The sequence below is a fragment of the Passer montanus genome, unplaced genomic scaffold (genome assembly GCF_014805655.1).
Source record: "Passer montanus isolate IOZ18808 unplaced genomic scaffold, ASM1480565v1 scaffold54, whole genome shotgun sequence".
NCBI classification, from domain to species: Eukaryota; Metazoa; Chordata; class Aves; order Passeriformes; family Passeridae; genus Passer; species Passer montanus.
The window spans coordinates 3,919,230-3,946,997 of record NW_024370374.1 but is presented as its reverse complement, the minus strand read 5'-3'; the positions used below and the strand labels follow the sequence as shown (position 1 = coordinate 3,946,997).

Genomic DNA, 27,768 nt, shown 5'->3' with positions numbered 1-27,768 from the left:
TGATGTCTGATCGTTACATTTCATGTGTTAACCCAGAAATATTTATACTGCTTTTCAGTTCAGGAGTCAAATAGCTGTCATCATGCCAGGCTCTAAAAAGCTGATTTCCATGTCTTTATGATGGAATGTAATGAGGAGTGGAACCACACTAACAATCCAGGTTTGTCTGGGGTTTTTTTAATACTTTTCTCATTCAATTGTTATCTCCAAGGGCTCACTTTTGAGGCTCTCATATTTAGACATGAGAATACATGTCTAAACTTCTACTTGAAGAAATTGAAAATATCTGAGTAAAATCTTGATCCCGTCCATGCCACTGATGTACTTTTTGAAGATTTCAGTAGGACTTGCATCATATTTATTGGGCTTTAGACACACACGTTTTTGTCTTTCAGGAGAGAAAAAGTGTTGGCAGTCCTACAGTAATGAATAAAAACTGGCACTGGCAAAATTTCTTCCTTCAGGAAATAAGGACTCCTGAGGCAGGTGGGCAGCTGGTGCACTCATATGATGCTCCCTACAGTGCTGGCCAAGGTTGTCTCCTTTTTTCTTGTTCACTCCTCTTTTTCTCTCTGAATCCATCTGTTGTCTCTTGTCTGATACTTGGATGGCAAGCTCTGCAAGATTTCATTTGGAAGCCATATTTACTTTTATATATATTTCTATTTCTATTTCTATTTCTATTTCTATTTCTATTTCTATTTCTATTTCTATTTATATTTATATTTATATTTATATTTATATTTATATTTATATTTATATTTATATTTATATTTATATTTATATTTATATTTATATTTATATTTATATTTATATTCTATTTAAATCTATTTTGTATTTATTATATTATGGACTCCTGACCCAGGAAATTCTGGTCCATAATTGAGGCTACTTTGTTAATACTGCTGTCTCTATATCTATTAAAATTAATACCGATATTCTGGGTATTTCCCCTAAATGTTCATTAGTAGTTTAATATAAATTGTGAGATTTTGGTTGATTTTGATGGAGTAGTTACAACACACGAAGCATCAGGAGATATTTCAATGAAAATGGAACTTCTGCTATTATTTCAGCATTGATCTTATACATAAGAAAACAAACAAAATATTTAGTGTGCAAATTTTCTTCTTGAGTATTCAGTAATTTCTTCTTGGGTTTCTCCCCACCACTTCCACGTTCTGGGATGCTGCTTCCCAAGACCTGTGCACGTCCTTTCCCTGCTCTGTAATCTCTGCTTAGGCAGAAGTCATAAAGAAGTGAATAAAAAGAGACATAAAACTGGCTGCACGCGTGTACACAAAGTACTGCTCAACAATAAACACCCTCAAACACAATCAGTGTTTTAAAATAAATGATGTGGCTCCTCCTCTGCACACGGGCTGCTTGAAAAGCCCGTCCCTGCTGATTAAAGAGCTTTTTCCTGCTCTTTGTCGTGCCTTAATTCTGAGGTGTTTGTCTGTGCCCTAACACTTGCCCTTTTAGCCATTGCCTTCTGCTGCCTCTTGGTGTTTTTGTGAAATATTTTTGTGAAGTATTTTTGAGTGACAGGTGATACATTTCCTCACAGGATGTACTTTTATCACATTTTGAGGATTATCCAGAATAAGAACTACCGATTGCAGTCTCCCACATGTATGTAATTAAATAATAAATTAACTTGACTAATAAAGCATATTTTAAATGAAAATAGCTTTACTCTCAGATTTGTATTTTTTATTTCTAAATTATTTTATTACATGCTTATAGAAAAATAGTGAAGTCCATACAGATGCTTTTTGTCATTGAGGTAGAAAAAAGATAAAATAATTTGGAGGTATTAAATTGTCTTATCAGGAATATCTGTACAAGTTTCCTTTGTAAGATATGGCACCAGAGATATGAATGGAAGTACTTCAATCCCTGACAAATTTACTATTTATGTAACATGTTCTTCATTATCTTATTCTGAGATATGCAGTTTGTATTTAAAAAATAAAAATAAACCTGAAAATGATCTGGAAGTTCAGTGCATACATTAGAAATGTGGAAACTGTGGTTTTTAAGTCACAAGTAGCATTGACAAAAATAATTTAATTATAAGGATCTCCAGTTTTCTTGAGACCTCCAGCTGAAGTAGCACCTGATCCTGGAGCCGTGGGCCTTTCCTTGTGCCTCCGTGTGCTGGTGGCAATTCATCCCTTCCTCAAGCTCCCCTCCAAGGGAAAATCCAGCAGAATCACTGGCTGCCAGACTCTGAGAATCCTGGCATGTACACGATTTTGAGTTAGATCTCACCATGATCTCCAGGTTCTTTCCTTGTGCCTCTGTGTCCTGGTGGCAATTCATCCTTTCCTCAAGCTCCCCTCCAAGGGAAAATCCAGCAGAATCATTGGGGTGCTGCTGCCAGACTCTGAGGGTGCATGAGAATCCTTGCATGGACATAATTTTGAGTGAAATCTCACCCTCATCTCCAAGGCTCAGTCCTCCCTGGGTTTGTGCTCTGCAGTTCCTGTCCTTCCATTTTCTCACCTGTTGTATCTCATTGCTGTTCATTTGGGTGCTGAGCATGACGTGGTGTTAATGACCATGTTTTTATTTATTTTATTTTATTTTATTTTATTTTATTTTATTTTATTTTATTTTATTTTATTTTATTTTATTTATTTTTTTATCCCATTCTTTTCAACATCAGATCATAAATGTGTAAGGCTGTTTCAGTAGCAGAGAGTGGTAATTATATCAAAATATGAGAAAGCCATAAAACCCCAGTGATTTTCTGTCTACCTTCGCACAAAATCCATGGGGAGACAATATTTTCTGTGAATTTTACACTAAAACATTTTAAAATTAAATTTGTTTAATTAGAAGTGTCTGTGAGTCAGAAAACAGCATGAACTTTACCTCTAACTAGCAAAGAGGTGTTAAAAAACTAAATGAAAATATTTCTAAATATAAAAATTAAACAGAAAATAAATATAAAATAAAAATATATAAATATTAAAAATGCACATACAAATAAAAATAAATAATACAAATAATATAAAAATAAGAAAAATAAATATAAAATTGTACATACATATTATGTATATATACGATATATTTCTATATTTCTATAGATATAAAATATAATATATAGTAATATATATTGTAAGTATAATTGGCTGCCAGACTCTGAGAATCCTGGCATGTACACGATTTTGAGTTTGATATCCTTATAATTAAATTAATTATAATTAATTTAATATAGTAATATATATTATAAGTATAAAAATATTATATATATATATATGTATATATATATGTCTATATATATATGTCTATATATATAATATATATATATATTATATATATATATAGACATATTAAAAATATAAAATATTTACTACCAGAATTCTCATTAACTGGAGATGCTACAGGTCAAAGCAGCAGCACCAAGTACACATGCAGTGAGCTCAGAGGTGTTACCTGATCTTCCCCTGCATTGTCTGGGGACAGATTGCTCCGAGGTGGCTTTGTGGCTGTAGTGACAGCCTGCTGCCATTGTCCCTGCCATGTGACACTTTCTGCCGAGTGTCTCATTACCAGCAGGGGACACGGTGTGTTTCACTGGGTCAAAACAATTCATTAAACGGCTCTCGAGCATCACCTTCTCCTTTGGAAGGGATTTGGGCTGTTACCGGTTTGGAACAGGAGAATAAAAAAATAAGCACAAGTTTCGTAAGTTTTGTAAGAATTCTATTAGAACGTTTGCACCTCTGAATAAGGACATTTATAGGGAAATAGAATTTATAGGGAAAATAATTTATAGGGAAATTTCCTTCTTTACTAAAGAAGGAAATGGTTTTTTCTTTAGAATGGTTTGATCTGTTTTCATAACTCATGTAGATAATGTGCCTCCTCTGTTGTTCGTTCTAGGAGAGTCCCTAATGTGGTAATTTACACCTTTAGAAGATATTTAAACTGTTCTTTCATTAAGGATGTCTCATGGGGGAGGGCAGAAATAAGGCTATCTGCTTTTAAAAGGTAGGAAAACCCATGGAGAAGTTGCTGATGTATTAAACTGTTAAGGGAGGGTGGGTTCATGGACATTTGCAAGCCACGTGCTGGTGGACTGGGGTAAAACTGCTTCTCAGGAGGGATTTGTGCCACAGACAGATTAGTGACAGGGCCTCACACCAGTGCCACAAAACAGGGCTTTTGTGCACTTTGGGGTTTGTTTTTAGCTGCTGACAGCAAAGCCCTGGCTCAGTCCTCAAGTGCTTTCACAGTGAGGTTGGAGAGAGCCAGGTAACGAGGTCATCTTCCATTTAATTCTAAAATAGGCTTGGCTGTGATTCAGCGCCAGAGTCAGAGCTGCTGGGGGAGGCTGACACATTCTGCATGGAGATAAAACTTGGACAACATCAGCCTGGACCAGCAGCCAGCTAATCAGACTATTTACTTTGGAACGTGCTGCAAAAGCACAGCCCCAGACACCTTTACTGCTGTCAGTGTTTTCCCTGCAGTCAGTGGACATTGCTGCTAATGCAGGATTATCTTTGAGTTCTGTCATCCCACTGCCTGCCTGTGCTCAATGACGTTTATTTGAAGGAATGATGCATTTTGGAAAGTGAGGTCAGCTGGAACACTGGTGCTCTTCATCTGTCTGCAGCCCTTGATCTTGCAATGTATCAGTCACTGAAGACAGAAGTCATTACTCACCTGTAAAAATGAAATTATTGTAGTATTAGTAGATGCTACCCTATGGATATTCTTAAATGTAGGGTGCTTATTGATGCTTATTTCAAAACAACAGGAAAAAATGGCAATATTTGCTATTAAAGATTTTTAAAAATTAGCACAATATCATTGGAATTTTAATTTTAAATATACTTTTTATTTTTAAAAGGTAATTTTTCTCCTCCACAGAAAAAAATGTTCCAGTGTTTTTTTAACTTTTATGTAAAATAAACATTTTTTCCAATGTTTGGCTATCATTAAATTGGGAGTGGATTATCTCATTTTTTGTTGATTGCTTTGAATATTATAATTCTCTGTTTATATCAGTTTCTCTCTTTATATGTTGTAATAGTCAGATATTGTAAAATATATTTGTCCTTGCCAAACACCTCGAAAGTAGAAACATACTATATTTTTGTACACATTTAACATTCATTAACCCTAACAGACACTTCCAGCTCTTTTCCTGCTAAGAGAGATTGAGCACAGAAATGTAATTACTAAATACAGTTATGTGAAAGGCACTCAGGCACCACCAAGGCTACTGACTACATGAAAATAGTAAAGAAAATGCAAGAAAATGTACAGTGTCAGACACGAAATGCACATTATTGTGACCATTTCCTGAACAAACCCTTTCCTTGTGGACCTCCTAAGGTACTTGAGTGAGGAATGATCTACTTCTATGGCTCTAACAAAGAGGAAAACCAAACTGAAAATGAAAATACAGCCTGAAAAATACAATACTTACGTGATCCAGTAAAGATATTTCAACCACCCCGAAAATATTGCATTTCTTTAACTCTTTGTTAAAGAAAATATGTTAATATCAGCAAGATCTTAGCATAGTTTGAAACACAGCAATGAAGCATCTGTGAAATCTACATCTATTGATGAAATGTGAACACAAGCAGAGAAATAAATATCTCACAGTGGCCCTGAGCAAAATCATCTGTGACAATTAGCAGGGTGCCATATTTTTAAATTATAGTTGTCCCAGTTAGCTGTTTCAACAACTATGGCACTGAAAAGGACAAGAAGGTTGAAAAGAAACAACCAGAAAAAAAAAAAAAAGAGAAAAGTTCTGTAAAACCTAAATTGAACTAATAGGTATTTATGTAATTTCAAGATAAATTAATTCTATTTTTCTACTTATGTTTTTCTCCCTTTGCCTTCTACATAAACATCACTCTTCTATTAAAGTTGGACTAGATGATCTTGGAGGTCTTTTGCAATCTTAATGATTCTACAGTGTAGTTATTCTGCCTTAAGTTAGGGGATTAGTGTTTTAGTTTGGATGAGGAATGCATTTCATCTCAAGTCAGCCAGCTTTTATGCACATGATAACCAAAAAGATTTTAGATGCCTTCTCACATTTTCCAAGAATTACCATTTTAGTCACCCTATCATTACCTTTAGATACCAGACAAATTTATTTCCTAAGAGAAAATTCTACCATTACCTGGCAGAATTTGAAATAGCAATGTCAGGATGGTGCAGGAGGTTTCTCGTAGCTGGGCTTTAAAGCTGAGGAAGGAACAAGCAGAAAGAGAGGCAACCTGAAGAATGCTTTAATCTGATTTTCTTCTTTGGAAGAGCCCCAGTGGATGGAGATGCACAGGGACCTGTGGTGTCTTTGTGAAATGAACATTGCCACGAGCAGGCACAAAGCCCCAGAAACCACCACGAGCCCATGGAAAGCATTTTCTGTCCCCAACAGCTTTTGAATCTTTACAGAGGAGCCAGGCTGTTGCATTTGTAAGTTAAACAGCAAACAATAAACAAATACTTTCACTAACCTCCGCTTCACCATGTCCTCTTTTTTAAAAATTTTTAAAAAATTTTTTATATATATCCTGCATTAAATCTGCAAAAAAATAATGTGGAAATAAAAGGTGAAATTTGTGCTTATTTTTGCAAATGTCTCAGTGGAAAATGCAAGAGAAACTTGTGTGTTTTTCAATTGAGGAAACACAGTGCTTCTCAACTGACCTTGCAGTTGTTGCAAAAGGAACAAAGTGTATGTTTGCTTTAAATTTGAAAGTAATTTTCCATTTACACCCAGCAACAGAAGGTTGGATTTTGGATACATCTAGCAAACACATCTGTGGAGAGGGGAGATGGGGAACTTTGAACTATGCTTATCTGAATATGATGGTAATCAGTGGGAAGTGTACATTTCAATTTTTATATTTTAAAAGATCACTTTTTATCAGTTTAGCTCTCACCCCTTTACATGTTTCCACAGGAATTTGGATCTTGAAAATTTTGATCCAAATGCAGAATATCGAATGCTTGTTTCTCATAATACAAGTCATACTTCAGTGACAATAACATCAGTTAAAAATGCTTTAGATAAGGAATTGTGAAGCAAAAAGAATACTTATTTTTGTCCAGTCTTCTGTCTGATTGGGCAGGATAAATCCTGTAAGCATAAAATATTTCAGCCAATGTGAAATACTACACAGTACATACTACACAAAATACTACACAGTAAATACTGATTTCAAATCCTATCATTTGAATGCATGAATTAATTATCTGCTTAACAAATTATTTAATACTGTAGGAAACACTAAAGACTGTGGCCTTCAAGTTTTAAAAAAAGAAAAATTTAAGTGGAACCTTTGCTTGTTCCACCTGTGAAGGCCTGGACACCTGCAGGGGTCACAACACCACAATGCCAAGCAGCTTCTGGGTTGTTTGGATTTCATAATTTCTGCCCAGAAAACTCGGTTCTTCCATGCAAGTGCAAAGGAAAAACTCTGCCTTCCTCTTTGTGTCAGCTCTGACAGTCACTGGGTGCTTTCCTGACCCAAGGAAAGCCTTTTCTGCGGGGTGAGCTGAATGGGATGTTCAGTGGAGAGCATCACTGGGGAAATGTAACTGCTCAGGAGAATTGTGAGAGGCCAGGTCTGTCCCTTTGCACTGTGCCTCGCTGTTTCATGCACTTGCACCTTTGTTATTGGTGTAATTCTGAGCCTTCTGGATGGAATTACAGCCCTGTGGTCTTGCCTTCTCCTGTCCTTACCTCTGATGGCAGAGGCTCAGTCAGGACTCAAGCTTGTTCAAAAATTAAGAGTCAAGCTGATACAAGCAACCCATACAACTCTCCCTGGCTGTAAAAAGTGTTTTGATAGGACTCAAGCTTGTTCAAAAATTAAGAGTCAAGCTGATACAAGCAACCCATAAACTGGTATGAACAACTCACCCTGGCTGTAAAAAGTGTTTTGATGATACAGCTTATAGCAGTTTGAGGAGTAAAACAAATTGTTCTAGCCAAAGCATTTTCAGCCTGCATCTACACTTGGGATTTTGGTAACAAAAATAGCACAAAATGTCATTGGTAGGTGTTCTGCCAAAAGCTTCTAGCCTGTGTTTGTCCTCAGATTGTTTCTTTTTGCTGCATAATAGATTACATCTGTTAGAAATATCCTCTTCTTCTAACTTCTGGGTTGTATTTTCCACTCAGAGCACTCACACCTAACTAGTGCTTCTCCTCTGCAAAGGCTTGGAGACAAGGAGGAACAGGAGCCCACGGGGGTGTGTGTTTCAGAGCTGAACTTCATAAATGAATCTAAATGACACAGAGCCTCCATCCACTGAGTTACTTAAGCACTTTGAAACAAAACCCTCCCCTCCAAACGTTATCAGGAGCCCACAGCACTTACAGGTGTAACAGGAGTTTCCACATTAACCCCTCCATTGCCTACCAGCACAAATGTACCTGCCAAGGAAAAATTAGGACAGGGAAGTGTTTGCTGTTTTCTAGGTGACAAAAAAAAAAAAAGTCATGTGAGGGCTTCTCAGACACAGTCACAGTCAGATTTTAACCCCTGACAGAAACGGTCATCACAGTGTTTAAAGCTGGCTGATACATCTAATGCTGTTTTAGTGTGCTTTGTGGGCACTTCAAAACTATTTTGTGGCCAAAGTAATCCCTAGGAGTCACTGACAGGGGAGGTTCATCACCCCAGCTCCCACTGGCCCTGGCCAGCCCTCAGTCCTGATGGTGGGGAAACCTTTAACTGAAACAGCTGCCAAAGAAGGGAGCTTCTTGAGGGAGCTCGAAAGGAAGTAAGGATAAACAATGGATCTGCAGAGGGGTGCTGTGCTCCACAAAGGCAACTGAAGGAGCTTCAACGAGATTTGAGGGTTTGATTACACGCTGCTGATACTCCTGTTGCAAGGTGAGTGAAGCCTAGCTTGATCTAATTAGCAAAAACTGGAACATGAAGACAGAACTGACAGGGCTGGCATGTTTCAGGAGGTGCTGCCAGTTACCAAACGTGGCCAACCCAAAAATACAGTGAGAGAACAGTATGATAAGAGAGGTTAATGAGCCCAAAGTCACCCCTTCTTTTCTAAATCTAAATTAAAATGTGTTTCTGAAAGTTGGTTAAAATTGTGCAGGTGTACCCATGGAGCATTGGATTCATCATTTTGCCTGTTAGCAGAGGATTGGTAACATTCAAATTTACAACTGTGTTTGGATTGTTTTGGTTATCAAACTGGAGGAAGGTGCATGGTGAAACATGAGAAATTTGCTAGAAATAGATCCTAAAAAACAGCTGGAAAAATTATGTTGAGACTCGTCAGTGGATCACAATTTGGGGTGATATACACCAATTTAAGTTTGCAGATGAAGTATGGATTGCATCAGCATATATTTAATGTGCTTTTTTTTTGTTAAGCCATTTTAGAATTTGTATGGTTAAGTAATCAACAAGAATGTTTATCAACATTTACTGTCTATTTATATGTTAATAAAACATGTAGAAATAACTCTGTAGGATGGGTTTTTTTAGGAGCTTGATCAATATTTCTAAAATTAGTAAGCAATAGATGTTATGAGCAGCTCTTGAATGCTATAATTTACTACCATTGACACCCACCTATTTCCTCCTCAGCCCTAAATTATATGGCTCATTACTTACAAGACTGAAAATTGGTGGTGTTGTGGCAGTAAAACTAATGTAAGGTTTTAGCACTTCCTTACAATAAGTCTGGCTTCTCCAATTAATTAATTCAAATTCTGACTTCACATCCTAACAATCTTTATTACAAGGACTGGTCCTAAATAAAGGTTAAAATCAAGCAGACACGTGTTGAAAATACTGGAACAAGTAGTGAGAAAAAATAGCAGAGTACGTGTAGTTGTGCAAGTAAATAAAGAAATTCTTTGTTATTTTTGGCAAGAGGTGGAGAAGCATGTGATGTCCAGTTGTAGCTGTAGCCAAGGATTTATCTTGGGGCTAAATACTTTATAGGCAAACAGTAATTCCTTTTTTGCCCCACATCAGCTGAACACTATTTTGGGTCAAGAATGCTGTTTGCAGAAGCCGACCAGTCTTACAAACCACTAATATTTAAGTGATGTATAATATTAGGGACACGTCGTTACTGGGGGTGTATCCTGTTATTTTGTGAAGAGTTGAGCAAGACAAAAAGCTGAACTGTAATGCAGGGCGCAAACTGGTCAATACCTTTGTTCTGTCCCGTTACCTCTATAGCTAGCAGAGTGTCTGATGGGCTCGGGCTAGCGTGGCAAGGACTGCTGGCCAGGCAAGGATGTCAGACCAGATCTGGAAGGTCGGTGCTTCACGGTTGTTTTCAGGGCTGGCTTGGGGAAGTCTCTGTGTCTTACAAGGCCACAGCACTCATTTAAATCAACTGGGAGTTCACATGTTCATTCTCACCGTGTCATCTTCTAAGCTCCAGGTCGGCAGAGTCAGGCCTTTGTCCTGGCACCAGTTTGCTCATGGCTATGCACGTTATGTGTGTGTGAATGAGCGCTGGCAGCTAACGAGATGGGACGGAGAGCTCACCGTTCGGGGTGTGGTGATGGGGATGGCCAGCACCGGAGGATTACTGCGGGTTTTACCGGCGCTCCTCGCAGAGCCCCCACGAAGCACGAGGTGGCCTTCCTCCAGGTAGCGACAGACCGGGGCGCAGAGAGGGGAGTTCGCGGTAGGAGCATCTCAAGTTGTCCTCCCAGGACTTCCCGGGGAGCTGGCGCAGAGGAGGCTCCGCCGCCGAGCTGCTGCCGGGGGCGGTGACGGCCGCACAGCAGCCTCGGCCGGGCGGTGCGGGAGGGCAGGAGCGGAGCGCGGGGCGGCCGGGGGCGGGTTGGGTCCCTCCCCGGGAAGATGAGGCGGAGGCCCGGTCTGTCGAGCGGGCTGAGCCGGGGCTCTTCCCTCGCAGCCGCCAGGACAAGATGGCAGCGGCCGAGGCGGCGGCGGCAGCAGCGGCGGGGCTGAGCGGCTGAGCCCGGCCCGAGCGGCGCTTCCCGGAGCGCTCCCGGACATGCCCAGGGCGGCGGTGGCAGCTGCAGCGCGGACGCCAGCGCGGCCCGACCCGTGAAGGTGAGCGGCCAGCGGGGCCGGCCCCGGCGGGCGGCGCTGCCTCTGCCTCCGGCGGCAGCGTTCGGGGGGTCCCGGGGCGGCGCCGGGCGCGGCTCCTCCCGCTCCGGGTGCTGCTCGGCCGCCGCCGCGGGCGCTCCCGGCAGTCCCGGCGGGACGCGACCCTCGCCCCTGGCCCCCGAGCAGAGACCCGCGCTGGGGGGGAGCTGGGGCGGCAAATGGTGCCCGGGGCCGGGAGCACTCACAGCAACTGGAAAGGAAGCGGACGCTTTAAAATTTGGTCAGTTCCCGAGATCGAGCTCTGGAAAAGCAGAGGGGTTTGTTTGCCGGAGGCTTTGCCGTAATGGTTGCGGCAGGGATTGTGCGGGGTTTGTTCTGGATTCGTCGTGGTATTAATTGTAAAGCTGGCAGGTGCGTTTACATATGTTTAACGCTCTAGGAAATAGCGAGGAGTGTGTAAAAATTATTTTTATTTACATCTAGCCCTCAGTCGTCAGTGCTATGTGTTTACACGTATATAATAAAGAGCTTTTTTTGAGGCTATACTTTTGTTACTAACTGTTACATCTGACTTAAAATGTCAGAAACTGCGATTGTTTCTTTGTTAACTTAGTTTTTGGCACTCCAGGGCTAGACTTGCCAGAAATTATGTGGCGCTCTGATGTTTTTGCAGCTTCCTGCTTGTGTATTTCCAGTTTCCCTGCTTGTGTATTGCCTTGTTTATTTCACTTATTCTAGTGTCTTTAAATGGTGGGAAAGTATGTTACTGTGAGAGATGATTACATTAGGCGAAGCTGTAGCTGTTGATAACAATGCATGTTTCTTCTGTGATTATTTATTTTCTACCCAGTATTACCTCCCGTGACATCGTTTGCAAAAAGTTTAGGCTCTGATTGATGTCGCACCAAGTAGGAAAGCTGCGATGGACTGCGAGGACTTTCTGACATAATAATTCCGTAACAGACTTAATTTGCTAGAGCTTTCTATAAACTAAGTTTAAAATACCCACGCTAAGTGCCTAACAAGCGTGGCAGCCAGCAGAGAGATTAATTAAGCACCTGGAAAATGGGTCAATACTGTATTACGAAGCGGCGTGGCGAGATGGCAAATAAATGGAGCGAAGTGTTAAGGCGGGCTTACCGGGGCTTTAAAGCCGATCCCGGGGCAGCGCTGGCTCCATCTGCGCTGCCGCGGACCTTTTATGGAAGCGCCTGTTGGGAGCCCCTGGGCTTTTCCCTCCCTCCGCTTCTTCCTGGGGGCTTCTCTGGGAGTAGCTGGCTCGGGGTGTGGCGCCGCTCGTGCTTGTAAATTTTTTTTTTTTTTTTTGATGGATAAATTAGGCTGGGTGCTCCAGTCCCGGTTGCGGTGGTGGTGCGCGGCTCTCCCGGCATGGGGGCGGGCTGTAATTGGGTGGATTCCATGAGCTGGGATAAAGTTTCATTGAAAAATTTGCTCGGGAAGCTGCCCCTGCCCTGGGGTCTCTGCGGCGCTTGTGATTTTTCTTTGTTTCGGTTTTTTTATTTTTTTTTTTTGCGTGTGCGTGTTTCCTCCCTCGTCTCTTTCAAACAGCTACCTATGGAAACAGGGAAATGAGACCGGCTCCTGCACAACAAGATAGCAGAGACAAAGGCAGGGTGTGGGGAGGGACACTGAGCTTGCAACTCATCTTTCAGAACTAACCGATTAAAAAAAACAACAAAACCCAGGATTTGCATGTGCTGCTTTTCTCCTTGTGTCCTCCAGTTTGCTTCAAAACAAATTGGTGATTTTTCCAAAAGCCTCTGTGGGGTTGATGGCACCTGTGAAAGGGGATGGGAGGCTGAGAGGCACTTTCAGAGGCAGAGGGTTGGTTAGCTCACCAAGCCCCTGGGTGGAGCAGAATGAACTGCGCTAAATTCTTGTGGAAACCCCAGTCCAAAGGTGTAGGAATGTCAGGCTGTGTTTTTCCAAGCTCACGTGTTGAGGTGTATGTACCCCTCTCTGAAGGGATTGCATGCTTCCTGTTTTTAGAGTAGTTTTCTTTTTACCTCTATAGGATCTCTTTCTTGTATTTTCCCTTTTGCCAGCATGCTCATCATGGCAACAAAGGCCCTTTTGACAAAGCAGGGCGTTTTGGAACAGGAATTTTGTGGTTGGCTTTCTTGTATGTGAGGGGAGAGAAAAGCAGTGTCGGTAACGGGAACAGCACTGTCATTTGAGGCTGAACATGTATTTTGGAGGAAGGTTAAATACAGGAGAAACTGCTTTTAGTGGAGCTAAATTTTGCTGTTGCAGTGTGGGGTGTCGTGGCATGTGAGTGCTGTGCGCTTACAGAACAGTTCCTGCAGGCAGTGTTGCTTTCTGCACAGAACTTTGGGGAGTAAAGCAGAGGACAGAGAGGCCTTTCTACTTTTTTTTTATTAGATCAGCCTCGGCTTTTCTGAATATATAAAATGATTTAATCTGATCTGTAGAAGCATTAGAGCTGAATTAAACTGCTCTGACTGACAGAAGTACAAGTTGGGTAGAGCAGGCTCAATAATCACCTGGTGATCCTTGGTTGAGGGAAGAGGAAATGTGGAAGTGTCATGGTGGTCCTACCAACATTCCTCTGTCACGAGTTTGCTGTTGAATTTTGTGAAATAGTATCCACCTTTCAGGCTTCAGAAAAGCTTGTTTGTACCACTCTGTACACCACGAGGTCACCAAAATATTCTGTTTCGTGAGATCCCTCACTTACAATCAGAGGTGGAATGGAAAATAACAAATTACTTTTAATAGATCTTGAAAGAAAAGCTCATTGTTTTGGGTGAGTATAGGATGGGACTTTAGGTATCTGAAACTGTGTTTCAGAACCTTGGCTTGGCTGAGCACAGCACCAAACATGGGGAAAGGAGTGAGGATGAGCCCTGAGCACGCTCCAGACCACTGCTGTGTGTGCAGTGCACCTGAGATGACCATGTAACTCTATTTACAGCTGCCTAAAATAACTGATGCTATGATATGGGTTAGTAATGGGTTACCTTTTCTGACTTCTGCCGGCACTGAGCACCCTCTGTTTAACCTGAAATAACCTATAATGAAGGATAAAGGCTGGAAAATCCTGTTACCTGGTCTTGGCTTCCCCTGCCCCTCTTTAGACACTGCTTTAATTTAGAGCCTCTATCTCTTTTACAGAATTTTAGAGAAATTGTATCTTTGCTTTCTTCAGAGTCACTGTGCTTGGAGTGACAGGTGAGCAGGGGAACAAGATGTAACTCTGAAAGTGGATTTCAGTTGGTGACTTTATTTGATAATGGTAGTATTTCCTACAGGCTAGGTTCTTCCCCCACCAGTTCTTCAGATGTTTTATTTCAATATAGTGAATATTGAAAAAGATGGCAGGAGTTAGTGTGAGTCTCGGTTTTAGATGCAGTTTGGGGATAATCTTTGTAAAGTTTTGTAGTATTTTTTTTCATGGTATATAACTTTTTTTTTTCTGTATAGCATTTTAATACTCCATTTTTGATAGTGGGTAACTTTCTGACAAAAGGGAGTTAATCTCTGGTGTAGCAATTGGGCTTGGCAAAGGAAGAAGAGCCAAATAGCTGAACTGTTTTTTAAATAAGTAGACTCAAGTAGTTTATTTCTGTTTTTTTTCTTATGCTGAGGCTTGGAGTCAGTGTAATTTAAAAATACCTCTCCCAATATTGTTAACTTTACAAATTTATTAGTTCCAGCATTGTGTAAACTTTTTGTGCAGTATGTTATGTTTTTAGAAAAAGATTAGGAAGTTACTCCTTTTTGTAAATAAGGACTATAATATTTTTTTCCCCCTTTTATCCAGCTCTCTTATGCTCTACAGTATTTGGGTAAAACAGGAAAATGCTAAGTTCAAGTTCCAAAACAAAGCAATAAAAGAAGATGCAGTCAAACATCCAAAGACAAAATAAACATAAGATATATTTTCCTGTCTTGTAGGATGATCAAAGCTACAGCAACTCCCAGTATTTAAAAAGTAATTGGATTCTTACATACGGAGAACTCTTTTTGCATGTCAGGAGGGGCACTCCCATCAAAAAAGCTGTCTTTAAAATCAGTAATCTTAAACTCATGCTTTCCATTCTTGCTGAAATAATGTAACAGTTCTAGAAGACTTTTTAAAGCACATTACAAATGAAATACAAATACAATTTTTAATGTAAAAAGTCAGTTACTGCCAAATGAAAGTCTGCTTTTATTTGTCTGATCACTTGCTGGATACATGTGCTGTGGTAACCACTCGTTTAGAGTAAGTGCTGGAAAACTTCTGGGCAGGAAAGCTCAGCTCCTGATACCTGTGCTGAGTCCCATAAACACCCTGAAAGGAGCAGGTTTTGGAGATGATGAAGGTGCCCATGGCCACTTCTCCAGGCCTGCTGGATTTCATAACCCACTGCTCTGAGTGTCTTATGCTCTCCTGTGTTCTGGAGGCTGCTCTGGGTCACCACACTCCACTGTCCTGCAGCTGTTCTTTGTGTCACCAGCACACTGAACCTCCAAGGAACTTCAGTTGCTGGGTGAGGCAAGATTTTTATCACCAAGCTTGGCTTGGCTGTTAGCTTGCCTTGGGGCAAGCAGCCAGCAGGACCAGGGAAAACCTGCTTTGGGTTATTTTAGGGGTTTTCTTTAGTTTTATTTGACTCTGAGATGTGAGATGGATCTGCTTGCCTTGTGCTGACTTCATTTTGAAGTGGCAAAGTGAGATGGCAAAACTGGTCCCTGGGCAGGAAGAAGTGCCAGGAGAGCAGCTTCAGCTGGGGCTGCAGTAAGTGGTGCAGCTGTGCTTTGTGTGGGGCTGGATGTCCTCATTGCAGAGATGTTTGCTGCTTTTATTAGCGTGGCCAGGTCCCTGCAGGCCTGCTCCCAGGGTCTCTGGCTGTCAGCTGACGCCTGAACCTCTCCCTGTTCCTGCTGGAATAGGCTGAAACAAGTACCTGCCTGCAGGAGATGGGACCTAGTGCAGGCTCAAGGGAAGCTCACCTGTAAAGGCAAAAATACAGAGAGAAAACGACCTCCGTACCAATAATCATTAGCAAGTTTATAAGGGAGGAAATAAGTTTTTCTTACTGGATCTGAGCTCCCTTTGGAAGACATGAATAACCACTAGTATCAGGTATCCATAAAACAATCCATACACAATTTTTTCTGAAGCTTCATTAATATACTTTTTCATATGTAGATAGAATAAACATTTAATCTCTTGTGTTTCTACAATCTCAACATGTTTACTGCTTTTTCTCAGCATTTAAAAAAACTTGCTACATCAACTTTTACAAATTTCACTAGTTTAAGTTAAATATATTATTTTTTCCCCCTCTTTCCTATGGTGCAGTTTTTTTCTGTGTTGGCACAGTTGGTGGAAGTTACCCAATTTCCAGGAGGATTTGCAGTTGTTTCTTGTAAGATGCCTTTTTGCCTTTTGACTGAAGCTGTTGATGTGCATCATTATCTTGTCAACGTCTTCCTTCTTGAGTTTTTCCTAGAAACCTCGGCCTTCTGCTATTTCTACTCCTTTCCTTTCAATTCTTCCTCTTTTTTTTTCTTTTGTTTTTAACTGTTGGACTTGGCTGCTTGTCTACAGTCTGTGTGTTCCAATTGGAAACATTTTTCCACAGCTTCTCTTTGAACATTTGTAGGGATTGTATTTGGGTAGAAGAGGTACTCAGATAGTCTTTATTTTTCAGCATTTGAATCTGTTAAGTATGGGAATTTTGATGTTTGAGATCTTGTGAAGCCCTTCAGAAGCAACCAGATTTGTTCCTAAGGGGAGAAAAAAGCTCTTGGTCTCCTCTTTCCTTTTAATACCAACTTATTTTGTGATTTGCAGAATTAGTTGGTATTCAGCCTAATAGGAGCAGATTGCTTTCATGAGACACCAAAGAGTGATTTTAATAACTTTTCTTTATGGCTTTTGTAATGATGCTGTGGGCTGGCTTCTTCCTTTGGGCTGTGTCAGCTCCGAGCCCAGCTAGAGGACATGGTGGGAAGTTTTCCCAAGAAATGCTTTGGGAGCTCTTTGTCACAAATGCTGCTTGAGACCAGATGTGTTTTTAAAACTCTGTCACAGAGGTGTCTAAACATTCTTCTGAAGATTAAAGCAAGAGTGGCTGTTAAAGGTTTATTTATGCTATAAGTGGAAAGATTATTAAACATGGAAGGGAATACAACAGAGAAAAAATGTATGCACATTTATCAGTATTTTTGTAGCCTCCAGGTAGTGGGTTGGTAGGCTGCATGTAATCTTTCTTTTCACATGCTTTCTGTGTAGTTAAATCAGGACGTTTTTTGCATAGGGGAGGGGGAAACATTTCTTGCCCTGGTGGCTTTGGGAAACATTATAATATGGGTTATTACAGTTATTGATTCAATAGGAGGCAGAAGGCTGATCCTTCTGTGAGAGAATATGGATTTCTAAGGCACTGATATTTACCTGTAGGAGATACTGCTTCTCTATGTCCTTAGAAAGCTGAAAGAACCTTTTCCCTCTGTTTTTTCTTTAGGATTTTAAAGTAAATGCCATGTCCAGTTTATACAGCTGTTTTCTGCAAGCAGCCAGTGCTATTTTCATGATGGTATTGCTTACAAGGGAAGAAAAACACCTGTTCTATAAAAGCAGAATATTCAAATAACTTCTAAATAATGGATTTTTATTATGGGAAAAATACTGGGGCTTCACAGAGGTTTTTTTTTCTGTTTGTGTATGTGTAAAAATACCTTCCAAACATGTGCTTACTGTGTGTGTTTACCTCAGTCTGTGTATGTTTGAGAGTTGTTACTGGATGTAGCTGGGGCAACTGACCTGAAAACTGCAGCAGGAAAAGATCAATCAAGATAAGCGTGTGGGATTAGATGCTTTCGTTATTTTACATTTAAGTCAGTTTTAAAACAAATAAAGGCTAACATTCTCATTTACTCTGACGATTTTGTTGCAGAGGAAGTTGAACATGCTCTAGGTGTGCTGTCCTCACAACTCAGTAACCACTTGATAATGACATTCTTGTTGGTCTTCTTGGAAGAGGGACTGATTTTTCCACGTATGTGGGCAAATTTTAACTCAAATATTACTTACTGCCAGGTAGTTTTCAATGTGTAGGAAAGTTTTATTTACCCCCTTGGTGCAGGAGAGCCTGATTTGCAAATTTTTGCATTGCATGTCAGACTCAATGAGCTCAACAGGTTTTTTGTGTGTGTGCTGCTTAATGTGCAGGTCCTGTGGGGAGAACAGGAATTTTGTGGTGTTGTTGTTTGGGTTGTTTGTTTGTTTGTTTTGTTTTCTTTCTTGTTGCTTGTTTGTTTTTTGTCCAGGTGAAAATCTTTTTTTTTTTCATGAGAGGGAGAAAGATAATTTTGGATGAGTTTCCTCCTTATTGAGTAGTTGAGAGGACTTGATGAACTCTGTGTAAGTAGGACCCCTTCCTGTGCATGCAGATGTGCTGCCTTACATTCTGTGAAGTGGCAACAAACATCTAAATGTATATTCTTATAGGGGCTGCTTTTGATATTGTCTAGAGCTATTCCAAAATAAAATTTCTAAATAAATTGCTTAGCTGGGTTGATCCATTTCTAGTTCTAACAAAAGCCCAGCATTCTGAAAAATGCAAAATTAAGCAATTGCACAAAAATAAAATTACTGGAAATAAGAAAAGACTAAGAAGGATTTTTTTTTAAGTACAGTGGCATTTGAACATGTGATATACCAACAGGTAATTTGGGCTGATCCTCTCTGTCAAATTTTATTTCTGCTTTAGGGAAGGTGGCAAAATCTTTTGGAAATACTTAGGGCAATGGAAGAAGTGCCCTGCTTGCCTCCTGCTGCACTGAAGGGTAGCAGACAGCAGCAGTGGTTTGGATGGATCCTGCAGGAGGTGTGGGCTCTCCCAAACCCCACTGTTAGAGACTTTTATCTGAGTGTGCTGCTGTTTCCAGGTTCAAAAAGCATTAGTCTTCTAAAAGAAGAGATTAGGCTGGTGAAGCCCTGGCTGGTTGAAATGTGCTGTTTGTGTTGATGGTGGCACATTCTGATTTGGAGGGCATGTTCTCCCTGGGGCTGGTGGCCAAGGCTGCACTGCTTGTGCTTGCTTTCCAGCTGCACAGCAGCAGCTTGCCCAGAAGAAAAAGAAATGCTTCCAGTACTGTTTCATTTATCTTTTCAGCTATGATTGCAGTCATATTGGTATCACAAGATTTAGCTTTTGATATTCGTGGAAAATATGAATAAAGCAATTGTGTTCTTGAGTGCTGCTGCTGGTGCTATGGCAGCATTGAGTCACAGCAGTTCACTGGGATATTTTATGTAAAATATGTTTGTGCTCAGTGTATGGCGTCAGTTCTGTTTCCAAGGATGGAGACAATGGTGCAATTGAGACTGGTTTGTATCACACTTAAACCAACTGATATTTTCAATTTCTGCTATCAGTGCAACATTGGTGGTGTCTGATTAAAACTGTCTCCGCTGTTGCACAGACCTAAACCAGCCCTGTAACATTTTTTTGGGTTGGTTAGTAACTAAGTTCTAGGAGGGCAGAATTGGATCATTGTATCCTTTGCTTTCCACTAAAACTCTCTGAAACTTGGAGCCAACCTTTGGCCTTTCAGCCTGGACCTGTGCAGGACTGAGATTTCGTGTGGGGCAAAGGCTGTGTTGGCTCAGCTGAATGCTCCTGGTGAACGATGGGCCAAAATCCCTGGGCTCTGGGATAGTGTGTTAATCAAGGGTGGTAATGATTTCTTCTGTCATTAAGTTGCATCTCTGGTTGCTGCCCCAGAACTGGGTGTTGGTTTCTTTGATATGCAACTGGTTTCTGGTTGCTGCCCCAGAACTGAGTGTTGCTTTGCTTGGTTTCTTTTTCTATCATCAGCTGGCTCTGCATCTCCTGGTTCTCTGTGGGGGAGTGTGTCTGTGCAGTTTGTGTCCAGAGTTGCCTGTCATTGAGGCAACCATTAATAGGGCACAAGTTACCTGGAGCACCTTGGTGCTTTCTCCTTTGCTCAGCTGTCTCCTTCTGTGGTCACAGATCTCCTCACAGAGCTGGTTTTGAGGTGGCCAGAGGGTGGGATTCCCTGGGCTTGTGTTTCTGGACACTTTGCACTCTCTGTGGATACGCTTTCCTTTATAAAGTGCGTGAAACCTCAATTGCCAGTGTTATTATTTGTTATTAATTGTCCAGCTGGAGTGAGGGAATTCCTCAGGGTGAACAGGTCATGGGGTATGAAAGTACTTGCATCAGTACAGCTTGTTCAGCTACATATCCAAAATAAACAATAACGTAGAGGTGCTGCTACTACTGGTGATGAACTTTCATCTGTGCTGAAAGAGAGGGCAGCTAATTCAGCTTTGTATTTGCTAAATAACTTGAGAAGTTGGGTGGCACCTAATATGAAAAGAACAATTGTTTTACCTGGAAAAAATGACAGTTAGTATCCTAACAGTGTTTCCAAAGTGATGCATAGTGTAAACAAAACATTTCATACGTGCCACTGCTCCAATTGTGCATTTGCTGGAAGTTACTGAGAGTTTAGAAAGCCACCCTCAATGCCAGCTGCCCTGCCAGAAGGATGTGAGAGTTTTGGAGCTGGTTTTTGCCCATGGAGGCCTGAAAGAAGTTGGAAAACAAGTTTTCTTGGGTTACAGTTTAAATCTGTTATTAGGTGGCTGCCTCCGGCTGGGCTTTGCCTGCTGGGAATTGACTCCACCAGGAGCAGCAGGGTGGGAGCAGTGCTGGGGGCAGGGGCAAGGAGCTGTGCATTTCACAGACAAATTTAGAGAGCAGTGTGGCCATTTCTCCCGAGCTCCCCTGCGGTGGCCTTATTAACCAGTTCCTTTGCCACACAGCCCTCCCACTCAGTCATGTGGAAATGTCACTGTACAGTTAATTATTAATGGTGCTCAGGCCTGGAACAGCCTGTGCTGCTCCAGGTTGGCACAGTGTGCCAAGTTGGTCGTGCTCCTGAGTTTGCCTAGCCCGAGAAGGATGGAGATCTAATTTTGAGAAGTAGAAAGCATTGTTACACTTAGGTGAACGTTAGTTAGCAAGATGTTAACCAGAGGTGCCTCATTTTGCTGAAACACATCTACCTGGTTTCCTGCTCAGTTTCTGTACAGAGAACCTTGGCTGTGGGGGGACAAACTGAAGTGCCTCCTGTCCACTGACATTACTTTGTGAAAATATACTTGTTAATTTATTTAAAGGAATAAGCAATGAATTTACTTAGTTGAAATATGTTTGCTTCATTACTTTGTTCATACTTTTTTTCAGAAGCCCAGAATTCAGTTTTACCTCTGGTCACAAGTCACAGGTTTTGTATGGTTTCATATTTAATAAGCCAAGTTTTCCCAGTTCTCTGTGCTTCAAACCAAGAGGACTGGTTCCTTAGCAGGAAGCCTTTCTAAAGGTGCTAACAGTTGGTAGGTGTTTTGGGACAGCCTTTCTCGTGCCCATTCCCTGCAGGATTCACTAGCAGTGAGGTGGGATGCAGCAGCCTCCAGCTGGAGAATACAAACTGGAGAACTTGTGTGTACCACTGCCCAGGAGCAGGCACTGTGCTGAGTGAGGTTGTGACACTTTCCTTGCACTTGGGGAAGGAGAAGAGGGCTTCAAAAAGATATCTGTAGCAACTTCTCTGAGACTAAAACGGAAAGTCAGGTGGGAAGTTACTCTGTGGCTGCCCGTGTTACTGTCACCTGGAAATGGCACTTTTCAGTCCTTCTGATGCTTTTGCCTGCTGTGCTTTGCTTTGCATCCTGGAGGGATCTTGTAGTGCACACATTTGGTTTTTATTTTGAATTAAATTTAAATGGAAGATATGCACCAGCTCCTTATATGTGTTCAGGCTCAAGTAACCTCCCTGAAATGAGCACAGATGATTTTTTCTTTCCTTTAGTGCTTGTTTGGCTTTCCTTTAGAGTTGTTTGGCTCTACACATCCCTCTCTTATTCTGCTGCCGGGCTTGTTCATGTAGGTGCAGTCTGACCAGCTTCAGTGAGGAATCAGGAACAGTGTCATTTACAAGTATGCAGAAAGATGTATGAACTCAGTGAAATGTTTTGTGACAGAGGAAAAGAAAGATCCACTCTTTGCTAGGTGAAAATGTGCTGTGTATTATTTTCTTTTGCTGGGAGTCCTGGTTTAAAAAAAAAAAAGGGCAACAAAAAACCTGCAACACAATAACTATTCTTTCAGGTGTAGCTATCCATAGGATTGCATTGTAATCCAAATACCTCAAAATAGTTTAAAAAAAAAAAGCTTCTGAACCCCACAAACAAATCAACCCAGTAAGAAAAACAGAACCAAAAAACCACACCATCCCCAAGGCAAGCAAAATGATGGGAGCAATGAAGTGTTTAGGGGAAGGTAAGAAATTAGATGATTGTACAAGTCCGTTTTTATTTATGTGGAGTAAAATTTTATTTTATTAGTTCAGTCTCTAATGATTTTACCAAAGGTTGTTCTTCAGGGTGTGTTATCTCTCCTATTTGATGGCCAATTTTCCTTTTTTTTAGTGGTTTTTTTTTGAGTTGCTAAAAATGTTCTTGTAATAACTCAGTAAACACTTCTTATCTGTGAACAGAGCTGTTACTGTGGTTGGAGTTCAGGGTCGTGGAGTTAGTCCTGTAAGAAACACACTAACCCCAAAAGATGATAGTCTAGTTTTTCTTATCCGACTGAAATTAATATTGAAGAGAAAGCTGGGACTGAGTTCCTCCAGACCTTCTGGACTGGTTTGAACAGCATGAGCTCTAGAAAATTTACATATTTTTAAATGCCAGTGGTCCTCACATGCTCAGGTGAGGATTTGAGTGAGCCTCTGGTCCCTCCAGTTCTCCTCGTGCTGGGCTGTCCTTTCTTCTAAAACCATCCTTAATTTCAGTGTAGCTCTTTTAAAGTACTTTGTACATTGTCATCTAGTGCCCTCAGCTTTGGTGACATGCTTACACAGGGAAATCCCTTCTCCAGAGGTTCAGTGGAGCAGGATTTTTGCTGTTAGGTAGATCCAGGGCAGGCTGACCTGCTGGGGCTGCTGCAGCTTGGCCAGATTGTCACCTGTGGGCCAGGTGTCCCCACTCCCTCCTGCCTGGAAGTGCATGGCACCTTTTCCTGCCCAGGGGCGTCGTGGTGGGGCCGTGCCTCTGGGCCTGCCCAGCATTTGGGTTTGTCTGTGAGTCAGGAAAGTCATTCTGGTCATCTGAACCCCCTGTCAGCAAACTGGGGTAACACACTGTGTGTCCTGGAGAAGTTTCTCTTCTCTGAAGTGTAAATGTTTTTTGAGTTTGAATATCTTATTTGTTTCATGCACGTATGTGTCAAAAAGTGAGGGGATTGTGATGAACAAGCAAGCAGAGTATTTTGTAGTGGGAACCTCTGACAGGTTGTAAGAAGAAAACCCCCAAACATTATTTTGATATTTTAGTGTCTTTGGCAGATGTGGTATTGGAGTCATCCCAGAACTGGAGGAGTAGTGAGGGGCTGATAGGTTTGGCTTGGCCTGAACTGTGCAGGTGCCACTGAAAAGCTCCAGAGGGGCTTGGATGTGTGTGCTTTCTGGGGCAGGCAGTGAGGGCTGAATTTTGGATATCTAAATAATTTGATCATAATTATTTAAATATAATTATGATAGAAAAGGCAGTAAGATCTCCTAGTCACCTTGTAATGGGGCACGTTATTTAGGAAAGAAGTCAAGAGCTTGGGGAATTTTTTTCCTGTGTTTTGAGGTTAGTAGTTAGTGTTAAATCCTTGGTGTGGAGCAGGAGGCCAGTGGCAGTCCCATCGTGTTGGGTGGCAGGAGAGCCCAGCTGTTCCCTGGCTGTCTGTAGCTTTCTGCATCGTCTGGCTCTGAGAAAACAGCTTTGGGAAGGAGAGGGCTTTGAAGTTTTCTTCTGCAGCTGGGACAAAACCCATTAGAGGATTCTAAACTGAGGTGTTGGTGTGATTATTTTAATTGCTCTTAAGATGTCTAAATTTTCATTTGCATAAATCAAATCACAGCTTCAGAATAATTATGCTGTGCTTTTGGTTAGTTTTCATTTGATCAGAGTCACTGCAATGTCTAGCTCAAGTTTTATATGACTCATCTGCAATTTAAATACCTATTACCAGAATTTTCATGTGCTTGGTATGATTAAGTGATCTAATTAAGGTATTATTGTATTGAATTTGTCTCTGGGAGCTGATCAGACTGCTATAAACCACAACTTTCCTGAAACCTTGTAGTTACACTGGGGTCCAGCCAGAGCCTTTTTCTGAGTATTTAGCTTAACTACATGACAGAGAAGTTAAAGGCTGGTGTTTGACAGATCTGGAAGGGGACACTGGGTGAGTGCATAGAGGACACCTGGAAGGTAAACTCAGTGCCTCTAGCCCCATGACTCTGTCACTGATACACAAATTTCTGCAGTGGGGTGGACCAGAGCTCAAGGAGAGCACCTGCCTTTGGTGAATGGATTAGGTTACTGTACATGTAAGTTACTGGAACCTTGTTGTTGTTTATGTGTACATGCCCATGCCCCCTGAGTTATTTTGGGCCCCATCACATGGCTTGCTCACTTTCATTTTCATTGCAGTGAGATTCTTTGGTCTGTGGCAGTTTGTGACATTTGTCTGTTCTTGGAAGGCTGCTGGTGTTTACAGTGACTAGGTTGGACACCTTGTGTAACAGGTAGCATTGACTCACAGTTATGAATTCATGAGTTATTTTGTCATCGTTGCTAAACATTTGAATGGGTTTTTCAGTGGTGTTACTGAACACTGTGCTCCTTTTGTGTGCAGAAATGGTGGGAGGTTTTAAATGAAAGTTGAGTTTAATAGCACAAAGGTAGCACCCTGTTTGAAAAATGCCATGTAGTGCTGTGCTGCAGCCTGTCTCAGTCCTGTGCAACCAGCTGAAGCACTTAACTGCAGTAACCTGCTGCTGCTAAAGTCCTCCTGTGGGCTCTAGTAAAGCGTGAGGGCCTTGTTCTGCCACAAGAAACTAAATATAAAACAACTTCAGACCAGCTCATTTGGAGAACATAATTGTGTCCTGATTTTTCTTTCAGAAGTAGCAGCTGTTGGAAAGCTTGGGAGTGCACACAATTTTTACTTGTTTTCTTTTTCTGTCCCTGTGTAGGTATGGCCTCACAAGTCTTGGTTTATCCACCATATGTTTATCAAACCCAGTCAAGTGCCTTTTGTAGTGTGAAGAAACTGAAACTAGAACCAAGCAGTTGTGTGTACCACGAAAGAACCTACCCGCAAATCTATGTGAACGGTAAAAACTTTGGAATTTCTCCCCACAGGGTTAGTACTTTCTTTCAGACTAAAAACCCATTTGATAGACCTCGAGGACAGAGCTTTTGGTTGCAGTCAAATGCTGTTGCTTTAAAAAATACTGCAGGTGCTACAAAAGCGTTGGCAGCGTGGGCGCAGCAACCTCAGCTGGAGGCGCCTGGGGCTGGGACGCAGGGGAGCCGGTCGGATATCCTGGAAGGAGCCCAGCGATGTGGCTTGAAGCGTAAGAGCGAGGATCTGGAGAGCCAGAGCAGCACGATGCAGATCGTTGACGAGCTGTCCATCCTGCCTGCGATGCTGCAGGGCGGCGTGGCCAACCCGGTGACGGTGGTGGCCACAGCCGCCGCGTCCAAGCAGGGCGCTACCGGCGGGGACGGGGATTACCAGCTGGTGCAGCACGAGGTGCTGTGCTCAGTGAAAAACACCTACGAGGTTCTTGATTTCCTGGGACGAGGGACCTTTGGACAAGTAGTGAAGTGCTGGAAAAGGGGGACGAACGAGATCGTGGCGATCAAAATCTTGAAGAACCATCCTTCGTACGTGCGCCAGGGGCAGATAGAAGTGAGCATCTTAGCAAGGCTAAGCACTGAAAATGCTGATGAATTTAACTTTGTGAGAGCCTACGAATGCTTTCAGCATCGTAACCACACCTGTCTGGTTTTTGAGATGTTGGAACAGAATTTGTACGACTTCCTGAAACAAAACAAATTCAGCCCTCTGCAACTGAAAGTAATAAGGCCTATTCTGCAACAGGTGGCCACTGCACTGAAAAAACTAAAAAGTCTGGGTTTAATCCATGCTGACCTCAAACCAGAGAACATTATGTTGGTGGATCCTGTTCGGCAGCCTTACCGGGTCAAAGTCATAGACTTTGGGTCTGCCAGCCATGTATCAAAGACTATTTGTTCAACTTATTTACAATCTCGGTATTACAGGTAGGTGTCTCTTACTTTGGGTTTTTTACCTGTTATGGAACAAGGTTTTAGCAGTTCTTAAAGCTAATGGCTTAAATAGTTGCTCCTCCAGGTAACTAGTAAGAATAATTTGGAAAAGATAAAACCATCTAGGAATGTGAAAATTCTCTAGTTGGTTGCCATTTTGAATGTGAATACTTGCTTTGAATGTTTTTATAGTGTTGTCTTTTTCCTGGAAGTATGTTTTGTTTTGCTCTCTGAAGTCATCACTTACTGCTATTTTGAGACCTCTGAGACTGTTCAAAAGGAAAAGAAAAAAGTTATCTTTCACTTGCCTATTTAGGATGCCTTTCCAGCCTTCCTAACATGATGGATTTTTTTTCCTGTAAGCAGCTGGACAGTGTCCTAGAAGTGCCATGTTTCTATATCCTGTTGCCAAAGATTATGTAAATGCCTGTGTTTTTCTCCAGCATTTGTAAATATTTTCCCTAGTTCTTAGAAACTCCATTCTGACTGAGTGCCTTCAGCAGCTGTGGAGTTCAGTAAACTTCTGGAGTCAGGGAGTGATAGGATGCTTAAAGGATGTTCAGGGTGATACCAGAAGGGCATTTAAAGTGATTTTGGTATATGGTTGCATTCTACTTTTGCCTGAAAATGGATGTATGTTTTCAGTAGTTTTGTTTGGTTATTTTTTTAAGCTTTCTTTGAGTAGTTACACAATCCACTTGACATTTAAAAATTATTAGAATTTAGTCCTTTTGTTTTCCTTATAAGCTAAACTTGTCTTGATTGAAGATCTTTTGGTTCTGCTTTGCATCATTGGCTGTGTATTGCCTGTCTGCTGATTGAGTAAGAAGCTAGTAAACGAGGACAATGAGTACTTGGAAGAAAATTTTAAATATTTTACAGCTATTCATGCTGGAAAGGAAGACTTGTGCACTGCAGTTCTAGTTTTGATGAAATTAGTGATTGGAGTTCATGCCAGAGGAATCTATTTTTTGACTGTAGCTTGTAAACAAGAAGGCTTCATGTACAGTGCTCACATAAAATATTCCAATTCATCACCTGCGTTCTCTATTACTTAATTACAAACTGCAGCAGAGGATTTAAAAACTTTCATGAAGTTCATAAACAGAAAACTAAATTGGGAAATGTTATAGATTGATGCATGTTCACATTATACAAAAATATATACAAGAGGGAATAAAAAGTTAAGTAACTTGGGAGTTCCTTTTGGTGTAAAAGCTGTGATAAATTTTTGTGTAAAATGAAAAGATACTGTGGTTTTGGGCCTCTCAGGACAAATCAGGCCAGGCTTGCAAAGATGGATGGAATTCTGAGAGACTCTAGACAAGTGCAAAGGTCTTACCTTGAGCTGGTCTGTGCGGAATCAGAATCCAGCAGATACTCAAGATGCATTGTCTGAGAATGTTTCCCTACCTATTTTGGCTTTTTTACTTATCAAAGCAATTACAGATTATTCTGAACTATTGCCATTTTTCACTCCTTTCTCCCCAAGAACAGAGG

At 41.3% G+C, this 27,768-nt stretch overlaps 2 protein-coding genes and 1 long non-coding RNA gene across 7 annotated transcripts in view; 1 reads left to right on the top strand and 2 right to left on the bottom strand.

The window, feature by feature from the left end:
* Positions 1-3,349: 3,349 nt before the first annotated feature.
* LOC120509841 (homeobox protein unc-4 homolog) lies at positions 3,350-12,010 on the bottom strand. Its single transcript, XM_039724970.1, has 3 exons — positions 11,920-12,010; positions 10,530-11,313; positions 3,350-3,652 (listed from the first exon to the last, which is right to left on the bottom strand). The coding sequence occupies exons 1-3, from the start codon at positions 12,008-12,010 to the stop codon at positions 3,625-3,627; spliced, it is 903 nt and encodes a 300-aa protein (XP_039580904.1). The 3' UTR covers positions 3,350-3,624.
* Positions 3,701-6,230, bottom strand: LOC120509912. The gene is made up of 2 exons (XR_005629369.1): positions 6,164-6,230; positions 3,701-4,683 (listed from the first exon to the last, which is right to left on the bottom strand). It is a non-coding gene; the product is annotated as an uncharacterized LOC120509912 (long non-coding RNA).
* Positions 10,499-27,768, top strand: part of HIPK3 (homeodomain interacting protein kinase 3) — a 67,966-nt gene continuing 50,696 nt past the window's right edge. For 2 of the 5 annotated variants that reach the window (XM_039725134.1, XM_039725130.1), the window contains exons 1-2: positions 10,930-11,066; positions 25,167-26,262. In XM_039725134.1, coding sequence (XP_039581068.1) covers positions 25,169-26,262 — 1,094 coding nt within the window. In that variant the 5' untranslated portion in view covers positions 10,930-11,066; positions 25,167-25,168. Of the gene's footprint in view, positions 10,635-10,929; positions 11,067-11,151; positions 11,475-25,166; positions 26,263-27,768 lie in introns of those variants that run through there. The other 3 variants (XM_039725133.1, XM_039725131.1, XM_039725132.1) reach the window with 3 other exon arrangements.

Excerpts from the sequence above, each read along its gene's own strand:
- LOC120509841 (XM_039724970.1), bottom strand. The coding sequence starts at position 12,010 with ATGTCAGAAAGTCCTCGCAGTCCATCGCAGCTTTCCTACTTGGTGCGA. Across the intron at positions 11,314-11,919 it reads TGCAAACGATGTCACGGGAG|TTGCTGTGAGTGCTCCCGGC; the intron begins GTAATACTGGGT and ends CTTCCTTTCCAG. Across the intron at positions 3,653-10,529 it reads CCATCACCACACCCCGAACG|CCCAAATCCCTTCCAAAGGA; the intron begins GTGAGCTCTCCG and ends AACCGGTAACAG.